Source organism: Sporisorium graminicola, chromosome SGRAM_8 (genome assembly GCF_005498985.1).
Source record: "Sporisorium graminicola strain CBS 10092 chromosome SGRAM_8, whole genome shotgun sequence".
Classification (NCBI taxonomy): domain Eukaryota; kingdom Fungi; phylum Basidiomycota; class Ustilaginomycetes; order Ustilaginales; family Ustilaginaceae; genus Sporisorium; species Sporisorium graminicola.
Genome location: NC_043738.1, coordinates 714,576 through 729,215, shown reverse-complemented (window position 1 = coordinate 729,215; position 14,640 = coordinate 714,576). Strand labels below are relative to the sequence as shown.

The window sequence follows — 14,640 nt, the reverse complement described above, 5'->3', positions numbered from 1 at the left end:
CTATTCCTGTACACACACACCATCGAAGCCAATTGCGTTGCGGTATGCTTGATTGAATGATGACTGTGTCAACTGCGGGCGTCGAGAAAGTATAGGAGAGAGATCGAAGAGGGTCATGACAATCTCGTGGATTGGATCAGCGTCGAAAGTGCGCCGCCCATGAGAGGGATAAGCGAGTGGGGCAGACAAAGCAAGGATCATTCAACGTTCATGGCGGGCTCTGGTGTCTCAGTGACTGAGAGGCTCTGGCAGGGTTCGTTCGGATCGACGGATTCGGAGGTGTTTGTGCGCGTCTGCGCGTGCTCTGCCCTCTGCTGCTGCTTGATGCTTGTTTTTCTTTTCTTTTTCTTCCCTTTTTTTTGTTGCCAACATACTGTAAAATGCAAAAATAGTAAAAAACGTGCATCATGCTTGATCGGCATTCTACAGCGCTGCGATGACATGACTGACATGACATGCGTGTTTTCGGCGCTGCTTGATTTTGGTTTTCCAGGGTGCGGCACGAGCGAGTTTAACTCCGACTCTACTTTCGACTTAACCTGTCCGTAATCATTTCAGTTTTGGTCTCTCTAGCCCCTTCCCCAGAGCCAGCTGATGAAACATACTTGATCTTGTCTTTGCTACCACCACACCGCCATCATCGTCACGTCTCTGTTTAAGTATGACGGAAGTGACAGAAGGAAGCGGTACGACGTCGCCGACTCGCAACGATGCGGAGTTGGCACAGACTCTCGAACACAGCAATGCAGACATGCCTGTCGCCGCTCCTGCCGTTTCTACGACGCCTTTGGCTGGTGCCTCCACCCCCAACGTGGTCCCTTCATATCCCGCTAGCGACGTCGCACAGCCTTCAGCTAGCACAGGCATCCTGAATGCTTCTACAAGCGCAACGGCTCATTCGAGTGCTGCAGCTTCGACGACGGCAGCCAAGCCAAGGGTCTCGCTATCGTATCCTACAGAGAGGCCGCCTCGCGATCGAAGCGGCAACGCTTCTGGCGCAGCAGATGCTCACGATGATGCTCCTGAAGGCTCTTCTACACGACCATCACGCTCAAGATCAGTAGCAAGATCCCATCGTCGCTCTCAATCGGCGAAACGAAGCTTCAGCCAAAGTAGGACGAGTTTCGATGCGGCTGCGTCCAAAACGAGCGGCGCCATCCGCAGATCCATGTCGCTCATACGCCCAGGACAGTCGTCTGGACCCATCGACCCCATGCAAGAACCGCGGCGGTCGATCAGCAAACGTCCCGACGAGCTGCACTTGGCCGAGCGCGATCCGCACAAAGCGAAACACGTCGCAGGCGAGCCCCATCGACGTGCAATTCCGTTTGCAGCTCCGTATGCGCGATCGGGTACAGTTATTGATCAGCCTGCTACGTGGCGCGATTGGATGGTGCCAGGGCCATTGACATTTGGATACGGCCAATGGTGGTATCTGGTCTTTGGGCAGAGCATCGTTGCGGCCCTGATCTCGGGCTCGATCAACTTTGGCGTGGCAGTGGCGCTTTACCATTCGCAGCCCACGATCAACATCTGGACTTTTGACCGACAAACAGTAGCCGGAGATATGGGTGTCACCGTCATTATTCAGCAGATTGTCTCGTTCATCATCACCTCTTCGCTCGTTCATCACGATTTATACGCAGGCCCCATCGGCCCTCTCCGACGCCCGTGGCCACCACTTCTGCATCTTCCCTCGACCCCTCGACCCGAAGGACACTGGCTCGGCGCTCGGATGCCCGATGACGTGCAACGCGATGGCGTGGCGTGCAGGATGGGCCGCTCGGCAGGCAAATCCAAGAAGAACGGCTGGTGGTGGTGGTTCGTCCGTGCGGTGCTCACTGGTTCGGAGCGTAACGATCTCCTAGCTGCAGGCATCTCGTGGCGACAAAGACTCGAACGACTGCTCTGGACGGCCGCACAGGGATTCTTCCTCTGCTGCCTCACATTCTGGTGGTACTGGCCGCTCGCCATCGCCATCGTCGCGCCGATCTACGAGCACCGCGAACTGGCACACACGTGGATCCCCATGATCATCAAGCTGCTCTACGGCGCTATCCTCTCACTGCTCACCAACCCAATCATGGCGTTGATGGCGATGGGCGCCGAGTCGTCCGTGCGCAGATGCTACCCGGAGTTGGACATGTGGCAGCCATTCGGCGGGAGGGAGGACTTCGAAGCGTGGAAGGTGGAGCATGGTGTGGTGGATGCGGCGGAGCTGGGCGAGGCTGGTACGGTGGACAGGGACGATTCGCTGCCGGATGGGCAGGCGACTGTTCTGCACTCGGCTGGGTCGTCGGAGGATCAGGATGTGGGGGATGAGCGAGTAGAGGCACCGGTCACAACAGAGAAGGTCGGGTATCAGTCGAGTAACCTGCTCGAGAGAAGGATCACCGAGGAGCCGAATGCTGCCGTTGCGCGTGATGCTGTTAAGCAGGGGTAAGAAGCGTTGTAAACCCCAAAGATCGATCAGCTTACAGACGTCGATAGAGATATGTTACTTCTCTTCTTGATCTAAAACTATGTTATGTATACCACACCGTCTTTCTAATTGCAGCACACTTATAGCCCGCATCTGCCAAGGGCATAGCATGAAGCAGCGGAGCCCCCGGGAGGCGATCGTCAAGACGGATCGAGGGACACAATGTTTCCGAAGGTCACTGTTGACTGTTCTTGAAAGTCGGCATCGTGCACTAACGGCGCTGTGATGGGTGCGGTTCAATTCGATGGTCGGAGAGCGACAGATGCGGAGATGCGGAAAGGGAAGGGGCCAAGACAGGCGTGAGGCATGAACGCCAGCAGCGGTCACCGGGGATACCGAGAAGGCTTCCGGCGATTGTCTCACTCACGGCCAAAGACCGCAGGCGTACCGGGCTCGGTCGACAAGTCGGTTGAATGCGGACTTCTTTCGCTGTTCACCACGCACAAAGCTCCTCTGTGAAGAACGATGGAAAGCCGGCATATCATTCATTTTGGACAGGCCCTATTGGCTTGATCTAACGCTGAGGCCGCGCCGGGAATGTGTGGGCCCGAAATCGGACACAGAGAATGATGTGAGGCAGAGAACACCTATACCGAACAGCGTGTCTCGCACGCAGTTTCTTTCCATCTCTCATCTCTGTCCTCGCTAGGTAATGCTCGGTTGGCTAAAGGAAACAAAAAGGAGAAGAAAGCGAGACCGCTTGCTCTGCGTCCGTAGCGAGCCTTACAGTAGGAGAGGGAAGCGAGCTTTATTCTTAATTTCACTCCAAGCTGCAATCGTACACTTGCTACTGCAAAAGCCGAGCCTGAGATGCGTCCGCTCGGATAAATTCGCTTTGGTACAGTAGAGCCTTCGCGTTTTCTTTTTTTCTTTCTTGTCGGCCAGCGTCATTAGCGCGGGTAACGAACGGCGTTTGAACGTTCGAAGAAATTTAAAGCTCGTTTGAAGTGGCCGTGGCCTTTTGGCTTTCCGCGTTGCTTACGGCCCTTTAGATATTTCAATGTTGTCGTCCGCAGACACATAGCCTAGAGTTCCGCGCTGGGATCTGCCTCTTCTTCGCGCGCGAGCAAGTTTTCGGAAGGACCTTAACAGCAAACGGATGCATAATTACATGATCACTAGCGATCCAGGCTGGGAGGTTCGGGTGAACCGAGTTGATGGGATGGGTTGAAATGGATGGATTCATTGCGCAAGCGTATGGTTAGTGTGCTCTGTGCGTTGCATGCGCGACGGGATCTTTTTCTTTGGTGACTCGCTTATCTGTTTGTTGATCGCTCCTCTGCTTAAAGACGCTGCTCATTGACGAAAGGATACAGGCTGGCCCCGGTGCCCCGTATCGCACGCTGCGCTGTACCACAAAAGCTGTTCTGCTCTAGTGACGTAAGTCAGAGGGTTCGTCCAGGAACACGGTTGCCGTCTGTGCGTCCCGCGCTGCGCTCCTCTGTCGGTTCCCCGTCCGCTTGCTACAAATCAGGTCTTGGGTCTTCAGCGTTGTGCATCAGCCTGCATACTTGCTCGCGTGCAAGCCTGCAGAATGGCAGGTCAGGTTTCGTGCCGGTGCCATGTCCTGCTCGTCTTCGGCGTCTCGCTGGCAAATCGCTTCCTTGGAAAGTGGTACCACCGCCTGTGCTTCCCCTGTCTCGTCTTTGATTGCCCCAACGACGTGATGGGCTCAGCTACCGTCCCTCCCCGCTGCGCTCTTTCATCCCGGTGGTGCCCAGCGACATGGAGCTCTGCCTTCCGAGACCCATACCTCGTCTCGGATTGGCAGCCTCGGCTATTCGGGCTCCGAATGATTCTGTGAACCGATGGCTGTCTCCTGCTTTCATGTTGAAGGTCTTGTTCCTGCCAGCGTTGCTTCCCATTCCGTCTCTGACAACGAGATAGGTTAAGGAAAAGAGACGCGCCTCGAAAGGGTTGGAGAACGAGAGGCGTAAAGGGAAAAGCGTCAGCAAACCTCGGTCACTCCGGAATCCCAGACCAAGGTGACAGGACAGCTTGAGCTAAAAAGTCTGTATTTACTCTTGGGCAGTGCGCTCCATGTCACAGCACTAGCAGCAACAGCACATGTATACGCATCTGGCTCGGAGAGTGTCTTAGTCGAGTTTCAGTGACGTTCGCAAATAAAAATTAGAGCTCTGTCTCTCTCTCTCTCTTTCTCTTCCTTCCTCGGAAAGCAAGGCATGTTTCATGCGAGCGATGGCTCCTCAGTTCTTCTGCATCTGCACCAGCTGCTTGTCTTTGCTGCTTTGCCGTTGCTTTTGGCTTCCCATGTGCTGATGTCCGCTTCCAGCGCCCATGTACAATGAGGCATTTTCTTCCTTCCGCCTGCGCGCTCACCGTCTGCCTCGCTCGCATCCGCACCGACGATTTCGCCTCTCTTTACTGCGCTGCCCAATCCTGGCTGCGTGCCCGACATGGCGGCCTTCACCAGAAAGGACGAAAAAGACTTTGATCGTGGCTACGGCTGAATCACCTTCTGCAGATTTGTCTTCCTGCTCGACTGGCGGACACCTTTCCCTCTTCCCTCCATGTATCGTTTGTCCCTTGTGTAGTGGTGTCTGCTCTTCTCCTTCCCTCCTGGGTGTCGCCGTTCCCTCTTCGCGTTTCGCAAGGTGGCTCGAGCGACCAGGACTGCTTTCATCTCTTTACCCTTCGGAACTCCCGGTGCTACCAGTCCGAACTAAATCACTGACGGCCATCTGTAGTACGCCAACCTGTGTCGGCCTCTCTCATCGCCTCGTCGACGCCATCTGCTTCCTCTGCCAGATCACGCCGACTGCCACCCGCATCCTCTTCACCTGCATGGACTCGCTCCGTGTGGCTGCGGGGGAGCTCACCATCCCTTGGAAGCAGATCTGTATAGGAGAGACTAGGCGGTGAGCTTGCTGGCATGATCTACCAGCGCTTAGATGATCAAGGTAAGTATCGACGTTGCATTTGGTCGGTTATCGCCTTGGTGAATGCTCCTATTGCGCGGCGGCCACTTTTATTGAGCGTTGAGGCTCGACGTTCGCCCGTCGTTTGCATGTCGACATCGTTCCGGGGACTGTAAGGAGGGTTGCTCGTGACACTGCGAAGGAGTATCTTGGCGGCTGGAATGGTACCCATGCCCCGTCGCATGTGACGACGTCTGCTCTACACATGCTCTCTTGGTCGTACTGTCGCGTCGCTTCATATCTCGATTCGAACCAGCCATCTCACGACACGCTCATCCTACCGACAGCCTAGCAGATCCATCTACGGCATTCTTCTTCCCATTCACTGACACTACTGTATCAACGTCTCACACGTCCGACCGTGTTGGACTCGTCTTTCAGCACCTTTATCAGCACAAACGACTCCAACCATTCTGTAGGAAAAAAAAGAGGTGCATAGCACGAAAATGACCTACGTGCCCGCTCAGACAGGCCCCGTCACCAGCTCCAGTCCGTCGTCGCAGCGTGTCAACATGGCTATGGTGCTTCGACCACTCGTTCATGTCGCCAACCTGCCGGCGACAACGACGGAGCGCGACCTACGCGAGATGTTTGGCTCGCTAGGCACGATTCAGTCTGCCAAAGTGGTTACCAGCCGGGCTGCGGGGGGTCTGGCGTATGGGTTCGTAGAGTACGTAGATCTGGCTTCCGCCGAGCGCGCGATTCGGACCATGGATGGCTGGCTGTGGTTCGGCACGCCCATCAAGGTGTGTTGGGCCAGGCACAGTATGCATCCGGACGCCGTGGCCGAATCGATGGATGCAGAGCGAGCTGTTGCCATGCGTAGCAGCGCTGGCAATGCGCATCTGTTTGTGGGGGATCTCGCTCCTGAAGTGGATGATGGCGTCCTTCGGGCGTTTTTTTCGAGATTCGCTTCATTGGTTGATGTGAGGGTCATGTACGATCCGGAGACGGGCAAGTCTAGGGGCTTTGGCTTTATCAGCTTTCGAAGCAAGGGCGACGCGGAGGAGTGTATTGCGCTGACACAGGGCCAGTGGTTGGGCGGTCGTCAGATCCGCATCAATTGGGCCAGCCAAAAGAACCAGAACCAATCGGCCGCGAGTGCATCGCCAGCGGCTACAGGGTTGGTGTCCTCCTCATCGTCATCCCATCCAGACCTTCCAGCCCTCGCCCAGCGACAAGCCAGTAACCTGTCAATCACATCATCTGCGCCATCGGGCTACGCTACACCCTCCACCCCGCCCTCGTACGACCCAGCCTCCACCATGCCGCTCCTCCCACGCCGTCACACGACCCTCGCATCCCAACCGCGCCTCCCATCGTCCCTCCCCACCACTCTCAACCAACCTGCCAACACGGCCAAATACAACTACGACGCAGTGCTCGCCGAAGCACCCGCCTCGCAGACCAGCGTGTACGTCGGCAACATTTCGCCGCTGACGACGCAGCAAGACCTCATTCGCATCTTTGCGCCCTTCAACCACGGGCAGCCTCTCGAGGCTCGCATCCCGCCCCCGCCCGGGCGAGGGTACGGATTCGTCACGCTGGCGAGCCACGAGCAGGCGGCGAGCGCCATCTGCTCGCTAAGCATCCAGGGTGTGTTTCTGCATAGTCGGTGGTTGCGGTTTGGATGGCAGAAGGAGAGGGGTCCTTTGCAACCCACGCTGCAGCATCGCGCGGAAAGCGCGCCGGAGGCGATGCTGTATACGCTACATCGGCAGGCCCCACCGCAGACGGGACAGCAGCAGCAGCAGCAGCAGCAGCAACAACCACGATCCGCACCGCCAATACCGCAAGCGTCCCGACAGCAAGCTTCCCAACCACCACGCTCCTCGTCCTCATCATCGAACGAGTTTCAACCGTTCTAGAGTTGGCATCAGGCCGCTCTGCTTTTCTGCGACATCTCTGTCATTGTACGCCTAACGCATCATCTCTCCTTTCCAATGCTTGAGCATCTATCTGTTCCTGCCCACACCGCTGAACGACAACACAGAGCCAGACCACGTGTTTGAAGTGCAACCCCATTGAGTGCCCTCCGTCATCTTCGCAGCGGTCCTTGAAGTGACGGCGGAGAGTAATATCGATCTAACAAACGGTTGACATTCGATTTACGACAACCTCAACGCAGCGAGCGCCCTTGATCCACCTTCACCCTCACATCAACCTTGCCAGCTGTGGATGCTACGCTTTGACACAGTCTAATCCGCAACCGCCTCTCGCCTTGCACATCTCGACAGCACACACAAGACCCACCGCCCATCGTGAGAGGCAAGCCCAAGTCACACAGTCAACAAGACTCCAACTGACCAATAGAATCAAATCACATTGAGAAATCGTTTTTTGACAGTGACCGTTGGAGTCTCGGCGATCTCGCAAACCGCACTCGCCAGCTCGCAGCTCACTCCTCGTCATCCGACTCGTCCCGCTTGCCCTTCTTGATCGGCTTGCTCCTCTTGCCCAACTTGATCTTGATGCCACGCGGGGCAGCCGCAGGGACCGGCTTCTCTTCCTCCTCTTCCTCTTCCTCTTCCTCGCCACCCTCGTTATCGTCATCATCTCCATCGTGCGTATCGTTGACAGACGTGTCACCTCCAACCTGCGCCTCACCCTCATTCTCCGAGCCAGGTAAGCCGCTCAGCCGACACAACATATCATACGTCGTATCGAACGCCTTTTGCAGCTCGACGGCGTCGTTGTAAACCCAAGATCCCTCTTGGTTGTACGTCTTGGCGTTGCGCACCATGAGGTGGAATTCGTCGCGACACGTATCGACACGGCGGAAGGTGCGGTTGTCGATGCGGCGTTTGATCTGACGCATCGCGATGGGCTTTTCGATGATCACGTGGTAGTCCGGATAGTCGCTCTTCTTGGGCACGTCCAGGAAAAGCAGGCAGCGCTTGCGACCGGTTTCGGGCTCCAAGCACGTCTCGACGGCGCGATAGCACTGGTTGAGGGCCCACTTGATGCGGTCGCGGACTTCGTCTTCGCCGCCGGTCTTGCGACGCTTGGGCTGCGCAATGCGAGCAGCAGACGGGCTCTCCTCGTAGTCGGGGGAGCCATCCATGGAAGCACCGCCGAAACGCTTTCGCTTGCGACCCGAGGGTCCAGGCGACGGCTCTGGCGTCTCGCTTGCTCCCCCAAGACCGCGACCACGACCAACACCCTTCTTGCGTCTGCCGCCCTCGACCTCGGGCGTGCCTTCGGTCGAATCCACGGCCTGCATCATGGCCTTGGCTCGACGCTTCTCGATACGCTCGCGCTTGCGCTCGACGATGTCGTTCAGGTCCACATCGTCGTCTTCGAGAGCTCGCAAGAACTGATCCTCGGTCAGGCCATCGTCGTAGTGTACAACGTTCCTCCTTCGCGTGGACGGCTGCTCCTCTTCCGCTTCTTCGGCCAGCACATTGTCGGCGTCGAAGTCTTGCTGATAGACGGTGGGCAGCTCGTTCTCCTGCATGAGCCGTTCAGGCAGCTTGCCCTTGTAGCCATGCGACTTCCAGAATTCGGCGTCGGCTTGCTGGCGCTCAGCGTCGATCTGCTGGAAGATGGGCACTTCGTGTTCGCCACGAGCCAGCAGCTGGTTGAGCTCATCGTCGTTGAACTCGCCGTCGTCCTCGTCTTCATCGTCGTTGTCGGCTTCCAGCATGGCTCGGAGCAGCAGTTCTCGCTCGTCGGCAGTAGCCTGGTTGTCGAATTTACCGGCTTGGATGACCTTGCCTTCGATCTCGAGCTTATCCTGCGCTCTGGCGAGAATGGTCTCCTCCACCGACTTTTCGGTGACCAGACGCAAGATACGCACCTCCATCTTTTGACCGATACGATGCGCACGATCCTGTGCTTGCAAATCTTGGTGAGGATTCCAATCCGAATCGTAAATTATGACGGTATCGGCGGACTGCAAGTTGAGACCGAGACCACCAGCTCGCGTCGAGAGAATGAAAACAAAGTAGTCGGATCCTGGCGCGTTGAAAAGCTTGAGCAGCTGTGATCGGTCGTCCGGCTTGGTGGAACCATCGAGACGGAGGTACTTGAACCCTCGGTATCGCAAAAAGTCCTCCATAATGTCCATGATGGCCGTCATCTGGAAGAAGATGAGAACGCGATGCTTGGTGGCAAACAGCTTGGGAAGCAGCCTGTCGAGCAGCTCAAATTTGCCCGCCACTCGGTACAGATCAGGTCCGTTCTCCTTGGTGGGGTTGATGGCCAACTCGACCTGTTCAAAGACGTACGGGTGGTTGCAAATCTTACGCAGCTGCATGATAGCGTTCTGCAGACCTCGGATACCTTGCGGCTTGGCCTTCTTGCCCGCAGTGCTGTTGTCCTCGCCCGACAAGATCATCTTGTGCTTCTTCATCTGTTGGTAGAGCTTGAGCTGGAGCGCGCTCATCTTGCACTTGATCACCTTTTCGACCTTGTCCGGAAGCTCAGAAGCCACATCCTTCTTGAGACGACGCAGCAAGAAGGGTCGCAGCACTTTGTGCAGACGCTTGATGATCAGCAGCGCCTCTTCTTCGTTGAGCATCATGCCGCCCTCGTTGCCTGTATTGGTGAAAGGCGTGTTGAACCACTCGTCGAAGCTCTTGACCGAGTTGAAGATCCTAGGCAGCACAAAGTTGAGCAGCGCCCACAGCTCTGGCAAGTTGTTCTGCAGCGGCGTGCCCGTCAAGAGGAGTCGGTATCGACTGACGTAGAACTGCGTGAGCGTGAGCGTGAGCTTCGACTGCGTATTCTTCATACGATGACCCTCGTCGATGATCATGTGCACCCATTTGATCTTGCTGAGCAGGTGCTTGTCCTTGATGATGTACTCGTAGGTGGTGAGCAGCACCTGGAAGTTCATAGAGCGGAGGCGGCCCGTGAGTTGCTTTCGCACGTTGGGAGTACCCTTGTAGACGAGCATCGAGACCGAGGGAGCCCACTTGTTGAACTCGTTGACCCAGTTGGTCAGCGTCGACAGCGGTACAATCACGAGGAAAGGCCCGTTCTGTTTCTTGAACTCCATCAAGTATGTGATGAGCGAAATGGTCTGAATTGTTTTGCCGAGACCCATTTCGTCGGCCAAGATACCGTTGAGCCTGTTGTTGTAGAGCGAGATCATCCACTGCAGACCCTTCATCTGGTACTCCTTTAAGGTACCTCCGCTCAGGAGCGTGGGCTGCTGCGTAATACGCTCCGTGATGCGGTGCGCCACGGAGTAGTAGTCGACCTTGCCACGGTCCTCGCTCGGGTCGTCCTGACGAGTGGCGCCAAACATGGTTTCGTCGACGGCGACGCCGATCTCCTGGTTGGACGTGTCTTCGATGATACGCTCGGCTGCAATGGCATCGGCATGGACATCGTCGTTCTGCTGCGCCTGGACGGCCTGAGCCAAGCTGTCGAGGTAGGCGTCGGTCTGTCGCAAGAGATGGGTGATACGAGTATCCTTGGCGGTGTCGATGAGCTTGAGGTAGGCTTCCTCGTCGTCGGCCTTGAGCGCATTGAGACGCTCCTTGGCGATCCTCTCGACTCGCTTCTGCTCTTCCCTCTCCGAATCGGCGTGGAACTTGAGCATGGCGCGGCCAAACCTGCGCGCTTGGTCTTGCGCCTTGCCATGAGCTGCAATGAGGTCGCGACCGTGGTTGCAGATTGTGCTGAGGTAGTCGATGTGCTTCTGTCTAGCGCGCTTCTCTCGTTCGACACGCTGCTTGCGTTCGAGCTGCTCGGTCATGCGAGCGTCGCGCAGCGTCTGCTTCTTGACGCGACGGAAAGCGACACGGTCGAGACCAAGCGTAGTGGCGAGGTTGAGACTCTGGACGACTTGCTCGCGAAGCTGCTTCTGCTTATCAAGGAGGTGGAGCGACTTGAGCTCAATGAGCGCCTTGAGCTTGGCATTGTCGCCTTGCAGGTGGGTGCCGTGGAGCTGAGAGGTGAGATCGTGCGCATTCTCCTTGCCTTTAAGGCTGGCCATGGTGGGGTTCTGAGACATGTCGGCGGGAAAGGACTCGAGCTCGCGGATGCGCTGGCGAATGCGAGCCTGGACGAAGCGATCGCGCTCTTCCAGCAAAAGTCTGGGTTCGAGACCGGCTGGCATGAGGCTGGGTATCAAAAGGCGCTGCTGCTTGGTTGCTGTGTAGTCGTCGTCCTCAAGCAGAGGCTTGGAGATGTACGAGAAGGGGTGCACGTAGGCATTGTACGGATAGACCAAGCTGCTTGGCTCGTCCTTTGGACTCGGTGGCCTGGGGATCTCGGCGATTTTTTCAGACGAGGCGGAAGTTGAAGCAGTAGTGCCATCCTTGGAGGAGCTTGTTTTATCTGCATCGTCAGAAGCTTCCTTGTCGGAGGACGCTACGGCTGCGGCAGCGATCTGTGTTGCGCTTGCAAGCGACTCGCCCTTCTTGGCGTCCTGAGCCTCTGACTCGCGGTCTGCAGCCAAGATGGCGTCCTGTAGATGCGATGGCAAAGGCTGGTTGCGCGAGATGAGCTTAAAGGCGATGATCTGAGTCTTGAGCGCATTGAGCTGGTCTGGCGTGAGGTTGGCCGGACTCAAGGAGCGTGTGATCTCTTCTTCGGTTTTAACGATGCCGTTGGTGGAGGACGAAGGGTTGGATGCATCGGCTGCTGGCGTTGAGGCATTGGCAGGCTGCGATGGTGACGGTGCGGATGGAGCTGCTGTGGTGGGGGTGGGAGGGGCAGACTGCTGTTGGGCAGCTCGGGCCTGCATGGCGACGGCCTGCTGCTGACGCATGGCTTGGTACTGCTGGAACATTTTGAGCGTATTGACGAGTGTGGCGTACTCCTGGCTGGTGGACTCGTTGACGCCGCTGGCCTTGAGCTGCTGCATGCGAGCAATCATGCTGTGTAGTCGCTCTTTGGTCATGCCGGTCAACATCTGTTGTGCTTGTGCGCTGAGCGCTGGTGGCTGAGCGCCAGCTGGCGAGCCGTTGCTGGCTCCATTGGCGATGGTGGACATGGCGACGATCCAAGCTTAGCGACGGCGAACTCGACTCGACGAGGACTACTTCTCGTAGATCGAGCGTCTGCTGAAATGACCTTGACAGTGAGGTGGAAGTCGAGGCGAACAGGGAGGGGAAGAGCCGTGCTGGACGTCGTTCTCGAGTCGCGTCGGAGGGCAGACGATGAAGTTGACTGCGATGGTCGACGGTATGAGACGCGACGACAATGTTCACGCGAAAATGATAAGCGCTAAACGGGGTCGAGGGGATATGGAAGGCGGACAGGCGCTACTGCGACCGAGTATCGAAGTCGTTGAAGGAGTGGGATCGCCTGCGGAGATACGCGACGGGCGGTGAACGGCGACGGCGACGGCGACGGAAAGACCAACACACTGGGGTGCGAAGGAATAATCTGTGGAAGCGGTAGTAGCGGCACGTTGGAAGCTGCTGGCGTTTGAGAGGTGGATGCGGTGCGGATGCAATAATCGTATCTGAGCCTGTCGAGAGCAAGTCACGCTTTTGGCGGTGTGCGATTTTCGAGGTTGCTCTGAAAGAGAGAGACGAGCGAGCGAAATCAGGTCGACTCTGCTCGTTTCTTGCGATCCTGAACCGCTCAGCAGAAAGGGAACACTCACTCCTGGGCTGTCCTGCTGCTGCTAGTGCCAAAAAAGCCCATTCTCGCGGTGTCTCGCTCTCCCTGCTCGTTTGCCTGACTTTCCGCTAATCACGACACGTCGAGGGCTTTCTCTCCTCTGGCTACCTAGCGCGCTGAGTCGAATCGCTGGATATCGGTAGTCAATCTACACTGCTCCCATGCCTCTATCTCAAACAATTGGACGGGCGTGTTTGCCAGATTTTCATTCGATCGGAAAATGGCAAGGAAAATCGGGTTTGTCTCGTACGAATTATCGAACACAGATTGCGCTGCAACAACTCTTTTTTTTGGAAGAAATATTCAAGACTGCTCCACGCACAGATTTTTTCCCAAGGTCAAAAGGATGATGTTCGTTCTTCAGCCTTTTCTTACCACCTCTCCCTCATCCCATATTGCCTCTTCCCATTCCTTTCTCTCAGCATAATGTCGAACCCAAACCTCGCAGAGGTCATGGACGATGGCCCGGCCTCAATATCGGACAAGCTCACGCTGCTGCCAGGCTACGAGCCCGATTTCTCTGCCGTCACATTCTGCCTCAAGGAGGAAGACCACACGCTGGGCAACTCGCTTCGATACATCATCATGAAGGAGTAAGTACGTGGCCGCGTTTAGCTCTGCTCCGCTCACTCTTGCGCAGGAACGTCCCGAGATGATACTTTAACTATTGTGCTTTACACGAATTGGCCGACTCGCATCGGGACATAGTAGTGGTGGGGGTTATACAATAATGGAATTCTTCGTTGCTGAGGCATTCCTGTCGCAAGATGGCGCATCGCAAAGCGTACGTTCGCCTACTTTTGCCACAGCAAGCGCTGACTGTCATTTCCTTTTCTGTTGATGCCATCTGTCGTGCTTCTGTTACCAGCCCCCGAGTCGAGTTCTGCGGTTATAGCAACCCACACCCTTCGGAAAACAAGATCCACCTTCGCATTCAGATGTATGGTAAGTTTCTACAGCACATCCGACATTTGCGGCCACTGCAAAAGGACGCGAGCTTTCCGCGCGTTAGCCGTGATGAGAAACAGGGATCGTATGTGCCCAGCAACCTGCCAGGTTGTTTGGAGCTTGACGAAGATTTTTTTTAGATTCTTGTACAATCGTTCCTACTGAGCCGACATATATCAAGAGGCAAGCTCTTTGGTCTTTTTGCAGTGGGCTCTGCTGTCAGCACCCTAGAAACATGTTCTTCGAGGACTTGACGATCTGACCAACCTCTTGTCATTTGCTCTTGATTGCTACTTGCAGACCACGCTTCGGCACTGGACGCTCTCCGCGATGCCATCGAGAACTTGGATCAGCTCTTCGCCGCTATCGGCGAGGCGTACGATCAAAGCCTGAGCGCTGGCAATTACGAGACGCACGTCGAGCCAAAGTTGGATCACAATCGTCTGGCACAGATGGCCGAGGAAGGCAAGAAGCGACGTGCTGAAGAACAGGCGAGGGAGGCAGAAGCACGCAAACAGGCGGCGCAGGCTGCTGCTGGTCGTCCCATGTGATGTGTGCACAGCCTTTTCGTTTCAGCCCCTTCTGCCTCTTCACATCTCTTTCGCATTCGTTACACTTGTATTTGTACCTATACCATCGCATTCACACGGCTCGTGTTTGACCCCATTGAGGTCAATGTACTACTAT

At 56.2% G+C, this 14,640-nt stretch overlaps 4 protein-coding genes across 4 annotated transcripts; 3 read left to right on the top strand and 1 right to left on the bottom strand.

Annotated features, from left to right (window-relative positions):
• Window positions 1-661: 661 nt before the first annotated feature.
• EX895_006021 (uncharacterized protein) lies at window positions 662-2,443 on the top strand (the record flags this gene model as incomplete). Its single annotated transcript, XM_029886613.1, has 1 exon — window positions 662-2,443. One exon carries the CDS (start codon window positions 662-664, stop codon window positions 2,441-2,443), a length of 1,782 nt encoding a protein of 593 aa, XP_029736926.1.
• Window positions 2,444-5,867: 3,424 nt separating this feature from the next.
• Window positions 5,868-7,289, top strand: EX895_006020 (uncharacterized protein; the record flags this gene model as incomplete). Its single annotated transcript, XM_029886612.1, has 1 exon — window positions 5,868-7,289. One exon carries the CDS (start codon window positions 5,868-5,870, stop codon window positions 7,287-7,289), a length of 1,422 nt encoding a protein of 473 aa, XP_029736925.1.
• A 530-nt stretch (window positions 7,290-7,819) lies between these two features.
• EX895_006019 (uncharacterized protein) lies at window positions 7,820-12,370 on the bottom strand (the record flags this gene model as incomplete). Its single annotated transcript, XM_029886611.1, has 1 exon — window positions 7,820-12,370. One exon carries the CDS (start codon window positions 12,368-12,370, stop codon window positions 7,820-7,822), a length of 4,551 nt encoding a protein of 1,516 aa, XP_029736924.1.
• Window positions 12,371-13,431: 1,061 nt separating this feature from the next.
• Window positions 13,432-14,504, top strand: EX895_006018 (uncharacterized protein; the record flags this gene model as incomplete). The annotated part of the gene is made up of 3 exons (XM_029886610.1): window positions 13,432-13,598; window positions 13,874-13,950; window positions 14,254-14,504. The coding sequence occupies 3 exons, from the start codon at window positions 13,432-13,434 to the stop codon at window positions 14,502-14,504; spliced, it is 495 nt and encodes a 164-aa protein (XP_029736923.1).
• Between the last annotated feature and the right edge of the window lie 136 nt (window positions 14,505-14,640).